Genomic DNA, 17,222 nt, shown 5'->3' on the forward strand with positions numbered 1-17,222 from the left:
AGGCAGATGCATGGGTTTATCTTCTTAATGCTGTTCAAAGCAAAAGGATAAGTGCTCTGTGTTGCAGGCCTTTTTTGAAGGGCAAGCAGCAAGAGCAGCTATTAGCAAACCTGCAGGAGGTTCAAGACTAGACCTTGCTGCTCCATAATAGGTGGCAGAGCCTTGGGACTCAGCAACCCTACACTGAGCAGGACATTAGGGTCACCTCAGTCCTTCTGGCTCCTTTTAGCAACAGCAGCACAGCTGAGAGGGAGCTGGGCGCTTTCTTCCCTTGCATTGTGAGTAGTCATCAAAGCCTGTTCCATATTAATACTGCGCTAAAACTGTCCAAATCCCAGCAACAGAGACTTTCTAACATTAGTTACAACAAATCAGGCAGGAGGATGATGATCACTGGAACAGGTTGTCCAGAAAAAGCTGTAGATGCTTCATCCCTGGAAGTGTGCAAGGGCAGGCTGGATGGAGCTCTGAGCAGCCTGAACTAGTGGAAGGTGTCCCTGCATATAGCAGGGGGGTAGAGATGACCTTTAAGGTCCCTTCCAACCCAAAGCATTCTGTGATGGAAGCCCTAGGGAGATGTTCCTCCTGTGCCTAAAGCTTCCTGCAGTCAGAAAGCTCTGAGTAAGGCCAAGCTTCATCCTTCACAGGAACACTGAGGCAATTTACGAGGTTTCTTTCCCGTGACTTGGTGGTCACTGCATACCTGGTAAGTCAGTTCCTTTATGCGTCTCTCAAACTTGCGGGCTCCTTTCTGAGCATCCGAATTGCGGCGGAGTTCAGTCTCAAGTTCATTCTCCAGCTCACGAACCTGCAAAAAAGGAAAAACCCTTGCCATTATGCTATGTCTGTGTAAAGCAGCAGATAATTTGGTTCAAGAAACTCTGACTTTCTAGCATCTCCTTAGAGTCAAATTTCAGGAAGAGATCAAAATGTCGCCTTTCCATTCTGCTTCTTCATAAAAGCATTTCAGCTGCACCATCAGTCATAGCTGCAGACACATGAAAAGGCCAAAAACGTTTAACTGAGACAAGCATTGGAGAGGCTTTTGATGATTTTACCTGCTGGGGCTTATAATTTTTTTTAATCAAGGTCTTTGTTAATCTGTTGGTCAGCAGCTCATTGTAGCTGGATGATGAAGGGGAAGCATGCCTCCAAGAACTGCTCACCTGCATTTTTTGAAACAGAGGAAAGTGTCCATACTACCCCTTGTTGACCTCTGTGAACTTATCAGGCAGCCCTAGGCTATCTATCTGGTGCCAGTTCTGGAAGCAGAAGGCAGTCTGAAGTTGGATCACAAACTTACCCTGGATTCCAGTTTTTGGATCTGCTTCTTGCCACCTTTCAGAGCTATTTGTTCTGCTTCATCCAGTCGCTTCTGGAGGTCTTTAATGGTTTGCTCCATGTTCTTCTTCATTCTCTCTAAGTGAGCACTAGTATCTTGCTCCTTTTTGAGCTCCTCAGCCATCATTGCTGCCTGAAAAACAACCACATTTTACAGGAAATCCCTTATGCTATTGGATTGTGTTCCAGAACGGATGATGGAAGATGAGTCCTGAACTATCCCCTATTTGGATCATTCACTGTACCCAAAGCTCCACAGAATACCTTCTGTGTGCATGTCTTGCCTGGACAGAGAAAATGGCAGGACAAAAAAACCTTGGAGACCTTGTCCCCCTCCCCATTCTAACACTTTCACTTAAGATTCCACCTCTCCCTTTTTCTCCTTTTCTTTATACCTGTGCTATATCACTAGAGTTCTCATTTACAAAGCCTACAAGTAAGTGTGTGACATTCACTACAGACATTTTACAAAGAAATTATTTGGAATCTAATCTTTGTGTTTGGAGCTTTTGCAAGGTAGTAGCTTAAGACAACTGGCAGACAAATGTCCCTGCACAGCCACAGGTGAGAGCTGCCTGAGTGGCTGTAAGAGCAGAGAAACTTCTGCAGTCTGTGCTGGGATAGAGAGCTCAGCATCAACATCTTACATAGTCCCTGGTCTTTCTGTAAGACAGGTAAAAGGATGCCAAATTAGCTCATTCCTATTTTGATGTTTGTGTCTGCCACCAAGAGCCATTTGCAGCTTTGGTACCCATCACTGACCAGCCATCAAAAGACAGCATTCACTGTAATCCAGGCTGGAGCTGCATCAAGGAGAATCAGCATCTTCTCTCTGGCAGGCAGTAATAGTGCTGTCAGCCAAGAAGCAGTAAAGACCCAGGTACAGGAATAGCTTTGTTCAGGCACTCCAGACACATAATGCACAGAAATCTCCAGTTTTAGTTTTCTTTTTGTTTGTTGGTATGATATGAAGCATCAGCTGAACTATGAAGACGTGGATTTCTCCAGGTCTGTGTGAAATGAAACTATACCTGCCCAAAGACCTGTCCTCCCTAGAGGAAGAAAACACTCCCTTTCTAGGATCTTAGGCCTCATGTTTTTCCAATTCAGTACTTTTGTTTGTCACCTGGATTCTATGTACACCAGGAGACTGGTTAGCACTAGTTCAGTCTGTACTGGTTTAATCTATTTGGGTGAATTATTTCCTTGATAAAAAGGTGACATGATCTGAGACTTTGAGGACCATTGGAAATGGCATTGTTGTGGAAACAAAACCCTAAGAAAACAACTAAACCCAAACCCTAAATATCAGAAAAAAATCTGCCGTCTCTTTTTACCTCTAGCCTGCTTTATTTCTGTAGTTTCATCAGTCACCTCCAGATAACTGTGGAGGGCTTTGAATTTGTGAGCTCTATAATAAGCACAGAAACGTTGACGTAGGAAACACTTTCTTGGCTGTCCTTAGACATTGTGGTACAAAAAATGAGCAAGGAGCCACTCTACTTACATCTGTGATTGCTTTCTTGGCTTTTTCTTCTGCATTCCGGCACTCCTGGAGTGATTCTTCCACTTCATTCTGCATCTGGGAAATGTCACCCTCCAGCTTCTTCTTTTGATTGATCAGGCTTGTGTTCTTTTTTCAAGTTTTCCCCAAATGAACAGTGGAAAAGAAGGAAAAGCAATTATTAGAGACAACTCCTCTAAATACCATAGCACACTAAGGCTTCCTGTTTTTTGCAACTTCGGGATTACTCAGACGAACATTTGGGAAGGGAGACCCAGGTATGTGATGAGGGCTGCCTGACTAGCATAGATAGATATGAATAGAAAAAAATACTAAAAGTACTCTCAAAGCCGTAAATATTCAGATTTTGACTAAGATAAAATAATAAGCAACAGGCTGAAATAGAAGAATGAATAAGGCTGTTCATTTTGGTGAATTAACAATGCTTAATCAGCCAGTGAAGTGAATAAAACAAGCCCAATGCCACCAATGGGCTGGAGCAAACACTGCAAAACATTGCCAGCCTGTAGCACATACTCATTTCTTTGTGACTCTAATTTGGTGAAGAGAAGCTTTGGGTTTGTAGTAAAATTGCTGTCAAGTCAGGACATGCCCTCCATGGCACCCTAGAAATAACAGTGCCCACCTGCAGAAAGCCCAAAGGCTGATCTCAATGGAGACCTGCAGGCACAGAGAGCACTTTGCTGCAGGTGGATTCCTGTGGTTTCCTGCCCTGCATAACCTCCCTGTTGTGAGAGCACAGCCCTGGGGTTTTCACTGCTGAATAACCAGTGCCCTGCCCAAAAGCAGTGCTTGTGTTGTTCTCCAGAGGAATGCCTCACCGTCCAGGGCACGCCTTAACTAAAGCAGGAAACTGGCTTTACAGAAGGGAAGAATAAAAGACATCAAATTTACTCGTGTTATTTTCCATTAGTGTTTTTTCTGGAAGCTATTTATAGCAGTTGAATCAATCATCAGTTCCAGCTAACTTGAACGGAGTCAGGTGTCATATCTACAGAGTGACTTAACTCCTCTCCCCCATTTTCCCTCGGGAGGGATGGCAGGGCGTGTCTGACTTGTGATGGCCACGACAAACAGAGACAGTGCTCAGCAGAGAAGGCTCAGTTTGACCCAAGGAGGGGAAGCAGAAAAAGCCAACCTGACTGTGAAGCAGGTTCACACGTTCAGTGGCTTCCAGCAGTTCGTGCTCTGCCAGCTTCCTAGCCCGTTCAGTCTGGTCCAGCAAAGCCCTCAGCTCATCCAGCTCTGACTGGAGAAGATTGTTCCTCCTGTCAGAGACTGCCAGCTGCTCCTTCAGATCTTCATTCACATGTCCGGAGTCATCCAGCTGCACCTGAAGCTCCTAGAACAAAGCAATACAACTCTATTTCAAGTCTCTGTGCTTATATTGGAGAACCCCAGATTGCAGAGGTCATCTGGGACCAACCTCAAGAATTTCAGTGGCTTGTTAATTTATTATATTTTTATTTTACTTCCAAACTGTAAGCTGAATGGCTTTTGTGGAATATGGTGCAACAGGGGGAAAAAAAAATCTGTGTGCTCAAATCTCTCAGAGCTGGCAGGTCTGCCTGAGGCAGAAGTAGCTGCTTAGGCACGGGAGAGGAGACAACAGAAGAGGTGCCTTGGCAACAAACACTTCATTTTTTTTTAAGCTATTATAAATGTTGATGCAAACAACAAAGCCGAATATACACACACTGCCTGTACTCCAGACAATGCACTTGCTCTCTACTTTTATAAGACTTGCAAGCTCAGAAGAAAAGCACAGGTTTTCAGTTCCTCATGCCATAGCTTTCTGCCCCTGCAAGAGGCTGCAGCTAGCAAGGGTTTTATGACTGGATCTCATCCAGCTTGTATGGAAGTCTGAGGAGAAATCCACATTTCAGTATTCTCTTACACCAGACGTGATCATCAAGGCTTTCCCTTTACATTTTGGGAGTAGCTTGCCTCTTAATTCCCATCACAACTGCTGGTTTGGTCAGTGCTAACAAAATCCAGCCCATGAGTGCTGCTGGGTGCTTGGGAGACCAGCAGTACCTTTATTTGTGTCTGCAAGCCACGTGCTGACTTGGTTGCTTCTGCAGCGTGCCTGTTAGCATGGCTGAGCTGGATCTCCATCTCATTGAGGTCCCCTTCCATCTTCTTCTTGAGCCGGATGGCCTCGTTTCTGCTGCGGGCTTCAGAATCCAGGGTGGACTGCAGTGAATCTATGGCACGTTGCTGGTTTCTCCTGAAAAGGACAGGAAGGATGAATGGAATAATTTTCCTCTCTGTGCAGGAGCGTAGAACTACATGCAACAGCACTTCACTTTCTGAAACTGTCTCCCTTCCAGAAATAGTGTATTTCTGACTGACATACGTAGCACACATACATAGCATACGTAGTTTCTAGTGCCTCATTGCTGTCTAACTGGCTGGTGTGCTTCTCACCCTCAGCTAACTTCTGATCTGTAAGCACCTCTAGCATCCTTCTATGTTTCCTTTGGCAGTACTGGAGCAAAGAGTGCTCTCAGAGCTCTTGTAAACAGAAGCAAGTATGGATTTGAAGCAAACAAGATGTACTTCCAGCCTAACAGTCGCTTACTAAGATATTTACTGAATAATTTACTGGGATGTTCTACATCTCAGCCTTTTGCTGGAGGCTTTAGTGGAGGGGATTAATCAAACTGAAGGTAGGCTGCTACATTCTAAGCTAATTACTGTAGGTGCTCTTTATAGTAAATAGCATGGGTAAGCTACAAGATATTGCATCATAAAATAGATGTTGAAAAAACATTTTGTATGCTAATTATAAGGGGAATGATTCATTAATAGAAATCTGTGTTACAGACATCTAAATTTAGAAGAGATTAAACCTGTGCAGTTGACAGCCTGGTCCTCCTGTGAAAGGCAGCTTAGTGTCAATTTAAAGACAAAGCAGATACAAACAGGGGCTTAATTTTCTTGATTCTCTAACAGAGAACTCCTACCATGAAAGTTTTGCTCTCTCACAACCAGAAGGTAACTCAAAGCACAGAATACGACACACTAGGAAACATTTATTTCACAGCTGGCCAAGTTTTCCCAAAAGTGTAGGAGTTCTGGGAAATCACTGAGTCAACAAAAAAAACCAGGAGGGTTTTATTGCTTCATCAAGACAATGAACTGTGCTCTAGACTCTGAGGAAACAACACTGTGTCTGCTGAGCTCTTGTTATGAAGCTGAAGCAGAAAGCACTGATTAGGACAGCTGGTCCCAAGATCTCTGCAATCCAGACATCTGCAGGACATCAGCATGTGAAAGGGCCAAAATATTCTTGGCTCTGAAACAATTAACATTTCAATCTCTGGTACACTGGCCAGGGTGGGCCTTGGACTTTCCCTGCCATATCCTACCCTTTACCCTATCAACAAACACTGACATGCTTCTTGAATAAATAGCAGTGCAACGCTGGGTAATTCAAGGCCAAAGCTTTCTGAACGATTGGACACATAGGCTAGCATGCTGTCTTGTTAAGGGTAAAACTCTTCAGACTTGCACTTCTGCTGGGTGGGAAGGGAGAGACAAAAGACATCACCTTCCTCTCATCTAACTGTTTTCCATTTTGCCTGTTTATCCCTCTCTCCTGCAAGTTCCTATCCTGTTCTATTTACACTTTCTGCACGTCTGCAGTTCTCACTGCTGACCCAACACATTAACAGCAAGCTCCTCACATCCTCCCACACTCAGTGTAGCTGTAATTGCATAAATTAATGAAATGCCTTTAGGTAACGTAGGTTTGAGCACCACTGAGGCAAGTACTGCTGATTTTGCCTGAAGGTCCACTTTGGAGGCAGCCATCCCACACATGATTAGGAGATGGCAGCTCTCTAGACTTGCTTGCCGCCCTAATGTCAACATATAGAGTTAGTGGCCCCTGTGAAATGATTATGCCAGCCAGTTTTGTTACAGCTGCAGTGTGTTATGCATGATAGGTTTAATTGTATACTGTCAGAGACTGATCTGACAGGAATATTTCAAGTGAGCAAGAGAAATGTGGTAGGGCTACCCTTTGGCAAATAGTCAGGGCTGTCTTGGTTTCTGGTACGGACAGTATCTGCCTGTGCTGGCATAGCTACCTGTGGTGAATTTAGGTGGCTTAGGTCTTGAGAATAGTTCCAGTCTTTTCAGACTTTCCCCTTAAGAAACATGCTGCTTCCTGCACAGTACCTTATATTTTCCATTTCTTCCTCCTTTTCTGTCAGTTTTCTTTCAAACTCTGCTTTAACCTGAGAAAGTTCAAGCTGAAAACGAAGGGTCTTACTTTCTTCATGCTCCAAAGCTCCCTGAAATAGAAAACACCAAGAGCTTGCAAACCAGGAATTGATTTTTTTTCCAAAACACAAACAGCTGCACAAAGATGATCCCTTCACACTTCTCTTCCTGTTTCCTCCTTCTGTCTCTCTAGGCAAGGACACGAGTAGCTTACATGGCAAAACAATGCATTTATTTGCCTTGTAATGCAACCTGACAGCTGGAAAACCGAGCAGCAAGCTCCTCAGAGGACAAATTGTCAAACAGTCCACAGCTCACAAAAAGCCCCCACACAACACACCAACACCTTCAGCCCTGCCTGCATGGTTTTGACATCAACAGATGTTCCCTGCTCCACACCTCTGTACAGACACCCTCCAGAAATTCACAGGCTTGTAAGGGACAGGGATGAGCTAAAACAAGATTGTTGTAGGGAGAGTGAGGAGGTCCACATATCCATCCTCCCACTCACAAAAATCCCTCCAAATACAAAGTGTTGAGAACCCCCCAATTACGTAGTCTTATTACGAAGTACGACTTCAAGAAAAGAAATAACAGACATCAGCTCTGTGTGACAAAATGCAAAAATACTCTGTCCTTTCCAATTAATGTGAAGACAAGTCTGTGAAACAGGTGATTTATTCCTGTGTCTTTAGTCCCACATTTCTGTCATATGTGGAAGTGAAGAACTAAGCAGACAACAGTCCCTACAAAAATAACAAGGCCTTGGACTTCAGGTCTTGCATAAGCCAGGCTCAGTGTCATTCTGTCTCCTTGCTGCTCTCATTGAACAGGAACGAAAGCACAGAACTAAACATTGTATTTTTGGAAGTGCTCTCTGAAGGGTGAAACTGCACAAGCTTAGCTGTGCTTCCCTTGAGAGAAGATGGAAACAGAATGAGGGTTCTGAAAACACAGCTGTACAAAATCCCTGCTAATCTCCAGCCAACATGCAGCAGGTTGGTCGAATACACACAACAAGGAGCCACAACATATTAATGGGAACAGCTTGTGAAAGTTCTTTGTCACCAGCAGTGACTGCCAGAGACCCAAATTCACAGGGAAGGGAGAAAACCTGCATTAACCCATTTCTTCACCATTAGAATATGATCCATCATCACTTTGCTTTTGTTAGTTCCTATTAGCACTGAGTTTTGGGAGGCCATTCCACACAGTCCAGGAAAGTAAACTGTGCCCCTTAGATCCCTCAAGAACTGATGTATTCTTCCTAGGAAGGGAAGTTTTTTGACAGAGTACATAATCATTCTCCACCTCTCAGAGCTGTGGAAGGAAGACATGCTCTTTCCTCTGCTCTGATCATGACACCTGTTTGTCAGGCTGTGAAATCCCTGCAATGTATAAAGCATCATAAAACAGACAAAAGAAGTTGCACAGCATTAAAGTTATTAACATATACCTGTCAATGGGTGATATTTGGTTTAGCAGATATTATTTAGATGCAATTCAAAAGAAATGGAGCCTTCACTAAAAATCCCTTGCTATGTGCTGTAATGCTTCAGCCAGCACCACTTGTTCCCCTTTCTTAGCTTTGTAATGCACCTCACTTTTGAGAAAATCTGTCTGCAGAGCCCTTTAAGTGAATAACAAGGATTTCCAGTTGGATTGTTCTGTATTTGTTTGTTTCTGGAAATTGAGAAGAGGAAACCCTCTTGGGTGTGCACATATTTGGCACTGTGGAAATTAATGCAGTGAGGCAAAATGTCTTTATCAAATTCCTACTGGACTGCTTTAATTTGTATTCTGAGACTACTGCATTTTTTAAAGCAAGCTGCAATATCCAACACAATATCTGAGACCTGATAAAAGAGATAGTCATCAGGAGGTTTGTTTTCTTATTCTCATAAGGAGAAGGTGGTGAATTTGTTTTTGGAAACTAGACAGTAGAAATATTTGACAAAAGAGTGTAAGACCATATTTTTCAGTATTTCTATTTTCTGAAAGACTGAAGCGTACATCAAAGGGAGCAAGGACTGAATTCTCAGGCAGTGGGCAGAAGATTTCTGAGCTTTCTGGAAGTGAAAAAAAACCCAGACACCAACCAATCAATCAACCAGAGAAGGGCAACAAGGCTAGAGGAGGGGTCTAGAAAATATGTATTATGAGGAATGGCTGAGGAAGTTGGGTTTGTTTAGTTGCAAGAAGAGAAGACTCAGGGAGCACCTCATCACTCTCTACAACTTCCCGCAAGGTAGTGAGGTGGGGGTTGGTCTCTTCTCCCTACAGTGAGAGGACTAGAGGAAATGGCATAAAGCTGAGACAGAGAGATGCAGATTGAATATTAAAAAACTATCACCATTTAGGCATTGGAATAGACGGTCCAGGGAGGTGGTGGAGTCCCCATACCTGGAGGTATTCAAGGAACAACTGGATCTGGATGATCTTAAAGGTGTCTTCCAACCTTGATGATTCCATGATTCTAACAAAATCCCAAAAGCTACAAGACACTTCCTTGCAAAAGGCCTCCACTGATGATCACAGGGCTGGTATCTCCAAAAGTCACTAGTTACTCTTGCAGACACTGGCCAGCAAGGCTGGAGGAGCTGGGTGCAGAGAGGTTGCACATGCTAAAAATCAACACACTGGCTATTTTCCTGAGAGGACTAAAAGGATGGAAAATCCTGATAAAGACACCCTCTTCCTCTCCCCTTGAGCTTTCTTTCCTTACCTCTGCTTCTTCCAGAGCCAGCTGAACTTCTGACTTCTCTTGTTCAACCTGCTTCTTGATTTTTTCTATTTCATGAAGGCTCTTGTTTCCTTCACTAATCTGATTGGTCAGATCAGAAATCTCCTCTGAAACAAAGAGGATGGATAGATTTAGCAAACAGAGTGTTTGGAACATCCTGCAATTTATGGAGTGTGAATAGAGGAGCCATGCTTCAACCTGCTACTTCAAGAGCTTTTTTGTACTCAAGCCCTGCCTTACTTTCACTTACAACAATAAATTTTTGCCTCAACAACTTGAAGGCATAGCTTTTCTTGTGAGTGCTTTTTGAAGTGGCTATAGTGATTTTGTTTTCATCTGTGATCTGCAGGCTAGGAACACTGTGCTCTGCTTTGAGAGCTGTCTAGGCTTTATTCACTGCACCTTTGTCATCTTTCTTGTTCCTCCCCTGAGACTGCTTCCTCTGCCAGTGAGCATTGGCCAGAGGGCAAAGAGATGCCTTTTTTCCTCTGGCCATACCTATCTCTGTGTTCAAAACACTCATTGTTAGCATCAGTGTCCCAAATGACATCAGAAAGCTCATCTCAGGATGAGATAAATACTTTCCCCACAGCTGCTGCAGGGCACCTGCATCCCTTCAGCTGTTCTCTGATGCGGCTCTTGCACTGGCTGCAGGAGCCAAATGAAGCCTACCTTGGAGGTTCTTGTTTTCCCTTTTCAAAGTCTCCAGGTGGTCCAGAGTCTCCTCATAGGCATTCTTGAGCTTGAAGAGCTCAGTGCTGAGGCCACGGGCCTCCTTCTGGGAAGCCTCCAGCTCAGCCTGTGACTCCTCGTACTTCTGCTTCCAGTCATTGATGATCTTGTCAAAGCCACGCTGCTTCTTGTCCAGAGCAGCAGCTGCTGAGTTGGCCTTCTCCAGGTCAATCATCATGTCTTCCAGCTCATTCTGCAGCCTGTGCTTTGTCTTTTCCAGAGAAGAGCACTTGGCATTGGCAGCCTCAATTGCTTCCTCAGCTTCTTGTAGGCGAGCAGCAAGCTTCTTCCTGCCAGGTGGGAAGACACAGTGAAATGACCAAGTGTCACTGCTGCCGTGTTGTACAGAAAAACTGACACCAAAACAATGACTCAATAGATCAGTTCTGAAAGGGAAAATGGGGAGGGGGTGAGGGTGAGGATGGGGCAAGAGGAAGGGAGAGAAAAACTAGAGAGAAGGTACTATGATGGAAAAAATCAGCTTAAATTGTGCATACTGGTATGCAGCAGATAATTTTGTGTGTGCCTGTGAATACTTGAAATTGAACTTTTGAATTCTCAGGCACCAGCTTGCTACTTACAAGCTGTAACCAGTATGGGCTGGTTGTAAATTTTTTATAAGACCTGCTCTAAGTGACAGCATCATTTTCCTCCAGTTAAGAGATATGAGACAACCACCTATTAGGAGGCTGGTCATGTCCTGGGCTTTTGTTCATAGACTATTTGTATTGGGAAAACAGGGAGTCCTGGCAAGAAGAGGTGCTGGAAAGAAAGGATGGCCTAGAAGGAAGATTGTGGAGGTACTAGATGGAGAAAGTATGCTGAAAGTTGGGTAAGATCCTGCAGGTCCAAGATGTGCAGAAGCAGAGGTTGGAGATATTCAGAGACCTTGCCCAGCAACGTGAGCCTAGTAACTGGGAGCAGCTCCACAGTGTGAGTCAAGGTGACTTTCTGCTCTACTTCCCAGGGCAGCCATCATCTGCCAGTGGGAAAGGGAAGTCAAGCCCAAGGAAACATAGTACTGGGCTGGGGCAAAGCAAGTGTGAGAGTAACCAAGTAAGGCTAATTTCATTAGTTCTCAAATAAACCCCAGTATCCACAACCACTACTCCATGAGCAAGCACTCAGCAGAAATATTGACCTGCCCAAGCAATATAAACAACTGAAGAAGGACAGCCCCAAATTACAGCAATGAGTCAGAGGGATTTTCCAACCAGGGTTGGAAATTATTTCTTTAGTGCACAAGTCCCAGTGAGCACAGCCCTGCCAGTCAAGGGCGTGCTGAAGCCAAAGTAACTCACTTGGCATCTTCCAGCTCCTCAGTTCTCTGGATGGCATCAGTCTCATACTTTGTTCTCCACTGTGCCACTTCTGCATTTCCCTTGGACAGAGCCCGCTGCAGCTCTGCCTTGGCTTCCTGCTCCTCCTCATACTGCTCTCTCAAGAGATCACAGTCGTGCCTGGCTGCTTGCAGGGCATGAGCCAGGGCGTTTTTGGACTGCAGGGATAGAAAGGTCACAACATTGCAAGGTTACCTACAGCAAAACCAAAACAACCAGCCCCTAGAAATTCAAATGGAGGCTTAAGTTTTTCTCTTTTAGCCTCTGGCTTTGACAATCCAGGTTGAGTGAGGTAAGGAGTGTTTGAAGTCATCCCTAACTGGTGACATGAGGAGGAAGTTACCAAAACTGAGACTAATTTCATAACTTTGGAGAAACACCCAAACTTTTAAGATATAAGATCTGAGATTTTGGTTATCCTACTGGGTAAGTTTTATTTAGCATTTATGTATACTGATGATTTTTCCAAACTCTTCTTGTGACTTGCCTCAGTCAGGGGCAGGAACTTATATCAGTACAATTATCAGGAATCATTGTCTCTCTTCTCATTTCAGCTTTTACCCAGGCTGCAACTGAACATGAACATTTTCCGCCATTCCATCTCAAGGAATGGGACACATTTAAAGCATTACCTTGGTTTCCTCTTCTAGCTGTCTCTTAAGTTCTTCAATCTGTTGTGTAAAGGACGTTTTCCCCCGGGACAGCTGACTTATCAGTGATTCCTTCTCCTCGAGTTGTCTAACAAACTCACCTGCCACAAGATTTGACAAACAAACAAAAAGAACAAGATGATGAAGTCAAAAGTCAAAAATCATAGTCCCACCGGTCCAGTTCTGCAGAGGAAAAGAACTTACAGTGATTGTGACTGACCTCTTGTTAAGCTTCTTCCAAAGTTGTAATCATCAGACACCTCACAAGGATAATTTTTCTTAGATTTTTTTTTCTTTTTTTGTGCGGGTTTTTTGGTTTGAGTTTTTTAAAATGTTTTTGGTACTGCTAATACCTTGATTCATTATTCTTACTTCAGTTTGTGGATCAGATTAAACTGATGCTTATTTTCATGGGCAGTTGTAGTTGGTTTTGTTTATACTTTTTTAATGACTTCACTTTGCTTTTCCATAGACTTCAGAGGGCTGTAAAGCACCCTGAGAACCTCACAACAACCAGCATACAGGATGAATACATACAGAAAACTTCACTGGGCACAGGAAGTTTTTCACTGGGGGGTGAAAACCATAGTCTTATGGTTAACACAGAAGTTACAGCACACATGAAATGAAAAATGTCCATGAAAATACACAGAACAGTGATATGTGATGAGGATGCAGGAATTAAATAATACTGCTCTGGCCAAAAAGGTAGCAAGAAGTTAGAGGATATGTGCTATTTCTGGCCAGATGTGAATGTCTTCCAGGGCACAATGTCCAAGGTCAGGCTGAGGAAGATAGGATTCACACAGTGCCAACTCCTTTTTCCCTCTAGCGTTTCTAGATGTACACATCCTTGTTCCCAAAACAACAGGTACCTAGGTAGTCTGGCACATCCTGGGTACTGAGCTGGCATATCAATTTTGGCTCATGAGATGGTACCTCAGCATGCTGATAAATGTGAGTACAGGTTTGTTTTAAAAGCCAGTCCAAGGCAAGGTTTCCCCACCAAAGTTATAAGAATATTGAAGGTAGAAATGTCAGTAGACACAAAGCTACTTCTCCATTCAGCAATCGCAGCCCAGCCACCTTCAGAGCAAATGCCATCACAGAATGCATCTCACTGATGCTGTGCTGAGGTGCCCCTGATAAATTCCTGGGAAACAGTTTATCTGGGCGTAACATGCACATACCATTCTCACTCTGTAGTTTTGTCTTCTGAGTAGTGAGGTCATTCATGAGGCGAGTCATTTCCTCCAGTTTTGTTTTTGTCTCATTCAGATGGTCTTCATAAGTGCGACAGAGCTTCTCTGCATTGGCCTAATGGGAATCAGGAGAAAAGACAAAGGAAGTTGTAGCCTCCAGGCAGACATTTGGAAGCTGTAGCCTTCAAAATGTATCCTTTTCTCTGTGTGTTTGTCTTTCAAAGGAATGGCAGACAGCAAAGACACAAATATCACAGCAGTAGAGCAGGGAAGAGCAGCCCCATGTCTGTGATCCCAGGCCATGGGACTCCCCATCACCTTCCCCATTTGTTTTCCCTGAAGTCTGTTCTGAATGTAAGCACCAGTGTAAAAAGACTCCGCAAGAACTTCAGCAGCAGGCACATGCCAATGAAGTTCAGGCATAGCCTCCTCATAATTGCTAGATGGGAAAATCACCGCCAATGAAAATTGCTCTACTGATTTGGCTTTAATTGCCATTTATTATAAATTGGGTTTGATGACAGCTTTCTAACTCTGAGAATACTGACATTTCTTTTCCTCACTTGCACTGAAAGAAATCTATTTAGAGTGCTCTGAAAGCTACTGAGATTATCTACTCAGGAAACAAAATCCACAATTCAGCTGTAGGAAGTGAAAATCACACACAGTGTGATCATGCAAGCCTTTGCTTTGCACTCCATGATAACATGGATCAAAACTGTGAACCATGGGCAGGATCTGAAAGGACTTTTTAGGGTGAGAGATACCCTGCCTTGGATGGTATCACTCCAGTTGTCACCAGCCTGGAGGAGCCTAATTTACGTGACACGTTTTTGTGCATGGAGATACAGGGATAAAAACTGTGCCTGCGACTGGGGATGCACTGGGTGTTTCAGACAGGCCATCTTAGTTGCTGTCCCTTCTCCAGGGAAGAAGGGTTGTACCACCAGCTGGAGATGGGAGACAGGGTGCAAGACACCACCCTCTAAAACACTCCAGCCATACCAGGTGTCCTGGGAAACCTTCAGACCAGCCTTAGCTACACATGACTCCTGGAGACTTTGGAAAACCTCAGGATCCTTACTTTTCCTTTGACCATCTGCTCCATGTTGGATGACAGATCATCCACTTCCATCTTCAACTCGCTTTTCTCTTTCTCCAGTTTCTGCTTGACCCTCTGCAGGTTGTCCAGCTGCTCCCCCATCTCGGCCACACTGTCTGCATGCTTCTTCCTGAGCGTGGCGGCCGTGGCCTCGTAGTGCAGCGTGGCCTCCTCCAGGTCCCGCCGCAGCTTCAGGAACTCTGCCTCGCGCTTCTTGTTCATCTCCAGCTGGGCAGCTGTGGCTCCCCCAGCCTCCTCGAGCCGCTCACTCAATTCCTCCAGCTCTCGGGCCAAATCTGATCTCTGCTTTTCCACCTTGGCTCGAGCAGCTCTTTCTGCTTCCAGTTCCTCTTCTAGTTCTTCTATGCGAGCCTGCCAGAGAGACATGAACACTTTTGGGTCACTTTTACAAAGATTCCCATCAGAAAACCATGAAGCACATTACAAATTGTCAAACCCTCTGCCAGCCCACATTTCACAATACTGGCAGAAGCTCAGCAGTTAAAGGACTTGCCCATTTGTGCTAGATGATCAGATCCTGAGCTACAGTAATGATGATGAGTCACATCTTGCTCGCAGTAGATTGCTCTGCAAGCTCTAGTTCAAGACATTTAGGTCCAGTGCATTGACCTTATCTTCATGTATTTGGCATTCTGCTGGAGTACATGTGAGGACTTGCATGCTACAGGAGTTACAGCAACAAATTGTCATTTTAAGAGCTCAGTGACAGAAGTAATTTCTTTCTAGAAGTGTTGAGACAGAGTTTCAAATATAGCAGTGTGTAAAACTGTATGGATAACAAATATTTATCGGAAGCAGTCTTTTTATTAAAAGGTTATTTTCACCAATGTGCACTTCACTTCCAAGTTATCCAAATATTCTTTATTAACAAAAAAAAAAAGCAGAGACAGTATTTTTGGGTCCAGACATTTTGTTTGGACTGTACTGACTTTCCTTGGCCTTTTAATTTCTGTTGAAAATTTCCTGCATGTTTAAGACTTTTCTCTAAATTTCAAATCCATGCATATCACTGCTGAGCTCCTCTCCAGCAACTACCCTCACCTCCATGGTTTGGTACAATATTATTTGCTTAAAACAAAATATGAGAGCCTTTCTGCCTTGCCTGAAAGCACTACCACTCTGTGGTCATATGTCCTGCTACTGGGAGGAAACACTACAGAGCAAGCATCCTGAGGGAAAAAAGGGATCTCTGTGGGAAGCCATGGAGATGTACCACTTTGTGTCCCAAAGAGGAGCTGCAGCTAGCCATGAAAAGTTTCTGCAAAGTCTTTCAGTGAGGCACAAAGAGAAACTCATCCTAAGATACACGATAAAAAAAGCATGCTGACCTGAAGCTCCTTGATCTTCTTTTGCAGCTGCATCACTATAGCTTGTTCATCTTCTATCTTGGAATTCAGCTGGCTCATTTCAAATTCTTTCCTGCCACAGAAAGGAAAATCCTACTGTGACAATTTGCCTTGCAGCTTCAAGTTAGGATTTTGCAATTTTTAAAGAGTTGTTCAATAAAACTTCTAAAGTATCTAAAAATGAGAACAATTCTCATGTATTGCAATTTCCATGAAAACACATTTTCCTCTGAGCAGCAGTTTCCAAGGCAAGCCTCTGCAAGCATTTGTGCAATTATATTTCTGTTTCTTTGTGTCATACAAAAATAACTCTATTTTCAGACTCAATGGAAAAACATATTTAAGTCAGGTCTCCCAACAGTAATACCAGCTAGCTAGGATGAACAACTTTAGAGAGTTCCTTTAGCTTTCTCCTCTAAGCAATGAAAAACATTAGTAAGTTTCTAGGTGGCTTTTTCTTAATGTGAGAAAGTTTAATGAATTCTAGTATTTCAGGTACTGTGTGTACAAGAGTAATTTTCCCTCCCTCCTTCCATTTTCATAATGGAATTTTCTTTGAGCCACCTTCAGAGCAGGATGCCATACCTGAAGGCTCTGAAATGATACTGTAACTATGCTGCTTTATTTTGTACAACAGAATCAACTTCTTACTTTTTCAACTTTTCTTCCATCTGCAGCTTATCATTCTCCAAGTCCATGACACTCTCTTGGGTCAGCTTCAAATCCCCTTCCAGTTTGCGTTTTGCCCTTTCCAGATCCATCCTCACTTTCTTCTCTTGTTCAAGTGATCCCTCGAGCTTTAGGAACAAAGTCACTTAATAAATAGATTGAACACAGATGGTTTAAAACAGTCAGATGTATGCTGTACCCAGTTCTGTGCTGAGTTCTAGCAAGCTGTGAACAAGAAGCACTTAACCACAGGCATCCTAGTGCACATTTTTTTGGTTTTTAGCAGCCAGTGGGCATATGGGCTAAGGAAAGAGAACA

General features: G+C 43.7%; 2 protein-coding genes across 4 annotated transcripts in view; one reads left to right on the plus strand and one right to left on the minus strand.

The window, feature by feature from the left end:
- Nucleotides 1–12,981, plus strand: part of HHLA2 (HHLA2 member of B7 family) — a 32,834-nt gene extending 19,853 nt beyond the window's left edge. Inside the window, exon 8 of one of the 2 annotated variants that reach the window (XM_085072828.1) lies at nucleotides 12,469–12,981. In XM_085072828.1, the coding sequence (XP_084928954.1) occupies nucleotides 12,469–12,564 (96 nt within the window). In that variant the 3' untranslated portion in view covers nucleotides 12,565–12,981. The remainder of the gene's footprint in view (nucleotides 1–12,468) is intronic. The other variant, XM_085072854.1, reaches the window with a different exon arrangement.
- MYH15 (myosin heavy chain 15) overlaps nucleotides 1–17,222 on the minus strand; it is a 45,688-nt gene that overhangs the window by 3,193 nt on the left and 25,273 nt on the right. For both annotated transcript variants that reach the window (XM_085072792.1, XM_085072783.1), the window contains exons 26-39: nucleotides 16,887–17,032; nucleotides 16,218–16,308; nucleotides 14,851–15,240; nucleotides 13,755–13,881; nucleotides 12,547–12,665; nucleotides 11,876–12,072; nucleotides 10,515–10,864; nucleotides 9,825–9,949; nucleotides 7,055–7,170; nucleotides 4,904–5,096; nucleotides 4,005–4,208; nucleotides 2,849–2,974; nucleotides 1,304–1,474; nucleotides 704–808 (exon numbers count right to left, since the gene is read on the minus strand). In XM_085072792.1, the coding sequence (XP_084928918.1) occupies nucleotides 704–808; nucleotides 1,304–1,474; nucleotides 2,849–2,974; nucleotides 4,005–4,208; nucleotides 4,904–5,096; nucleotides 7,055–7,170; nucleotides 9,825–9,949; nucleotides 10,515–10,864; nucleotides 11,876–12,072; nucleotides 12,547–12,665; nucleotides 13,755–13,881; nucleotides 14,851–15,240; nucleotides 16,218–16,308; nucleotides 16,887–17,032 (2,460 nt within the window). The remainder of the gene's footprint in view (nucleotides 1–703; nucleotides 809–1,303; nucleotides 1,475–2,848; nucleotides 2,975–4,004; nucleotides 4,209–4,903; nucleotides 5,097–7,054; nucleotides 7,171–9,824; nucleotides 9,950–10,514; nucleotides 10,865–11,875; nucleotides 12,073–12,546; nucleotides 12,666–13,754; nucleotides 13,882–14,850; nucleotides 15,241–16,217; nucleotides 16,309–16,886; nucleotides 17,033–17,222) is intronic.

The sequence above is a fragment of the Lichenostomus cassidix genome, chromosome 1, assembly GCF_008360975.1.
Source record: "Lichenostomus cassidix isolate B80296 chromosome 1, HeHo_3.0, whole genome shotgun sequence".
NCBI classification, from domain to species: Eukaryota; Metazoa; Chordata; class Aves; order Passeriformes; family Meliphagidae; genus Lichenostomus; species Lichenostomus cassidix.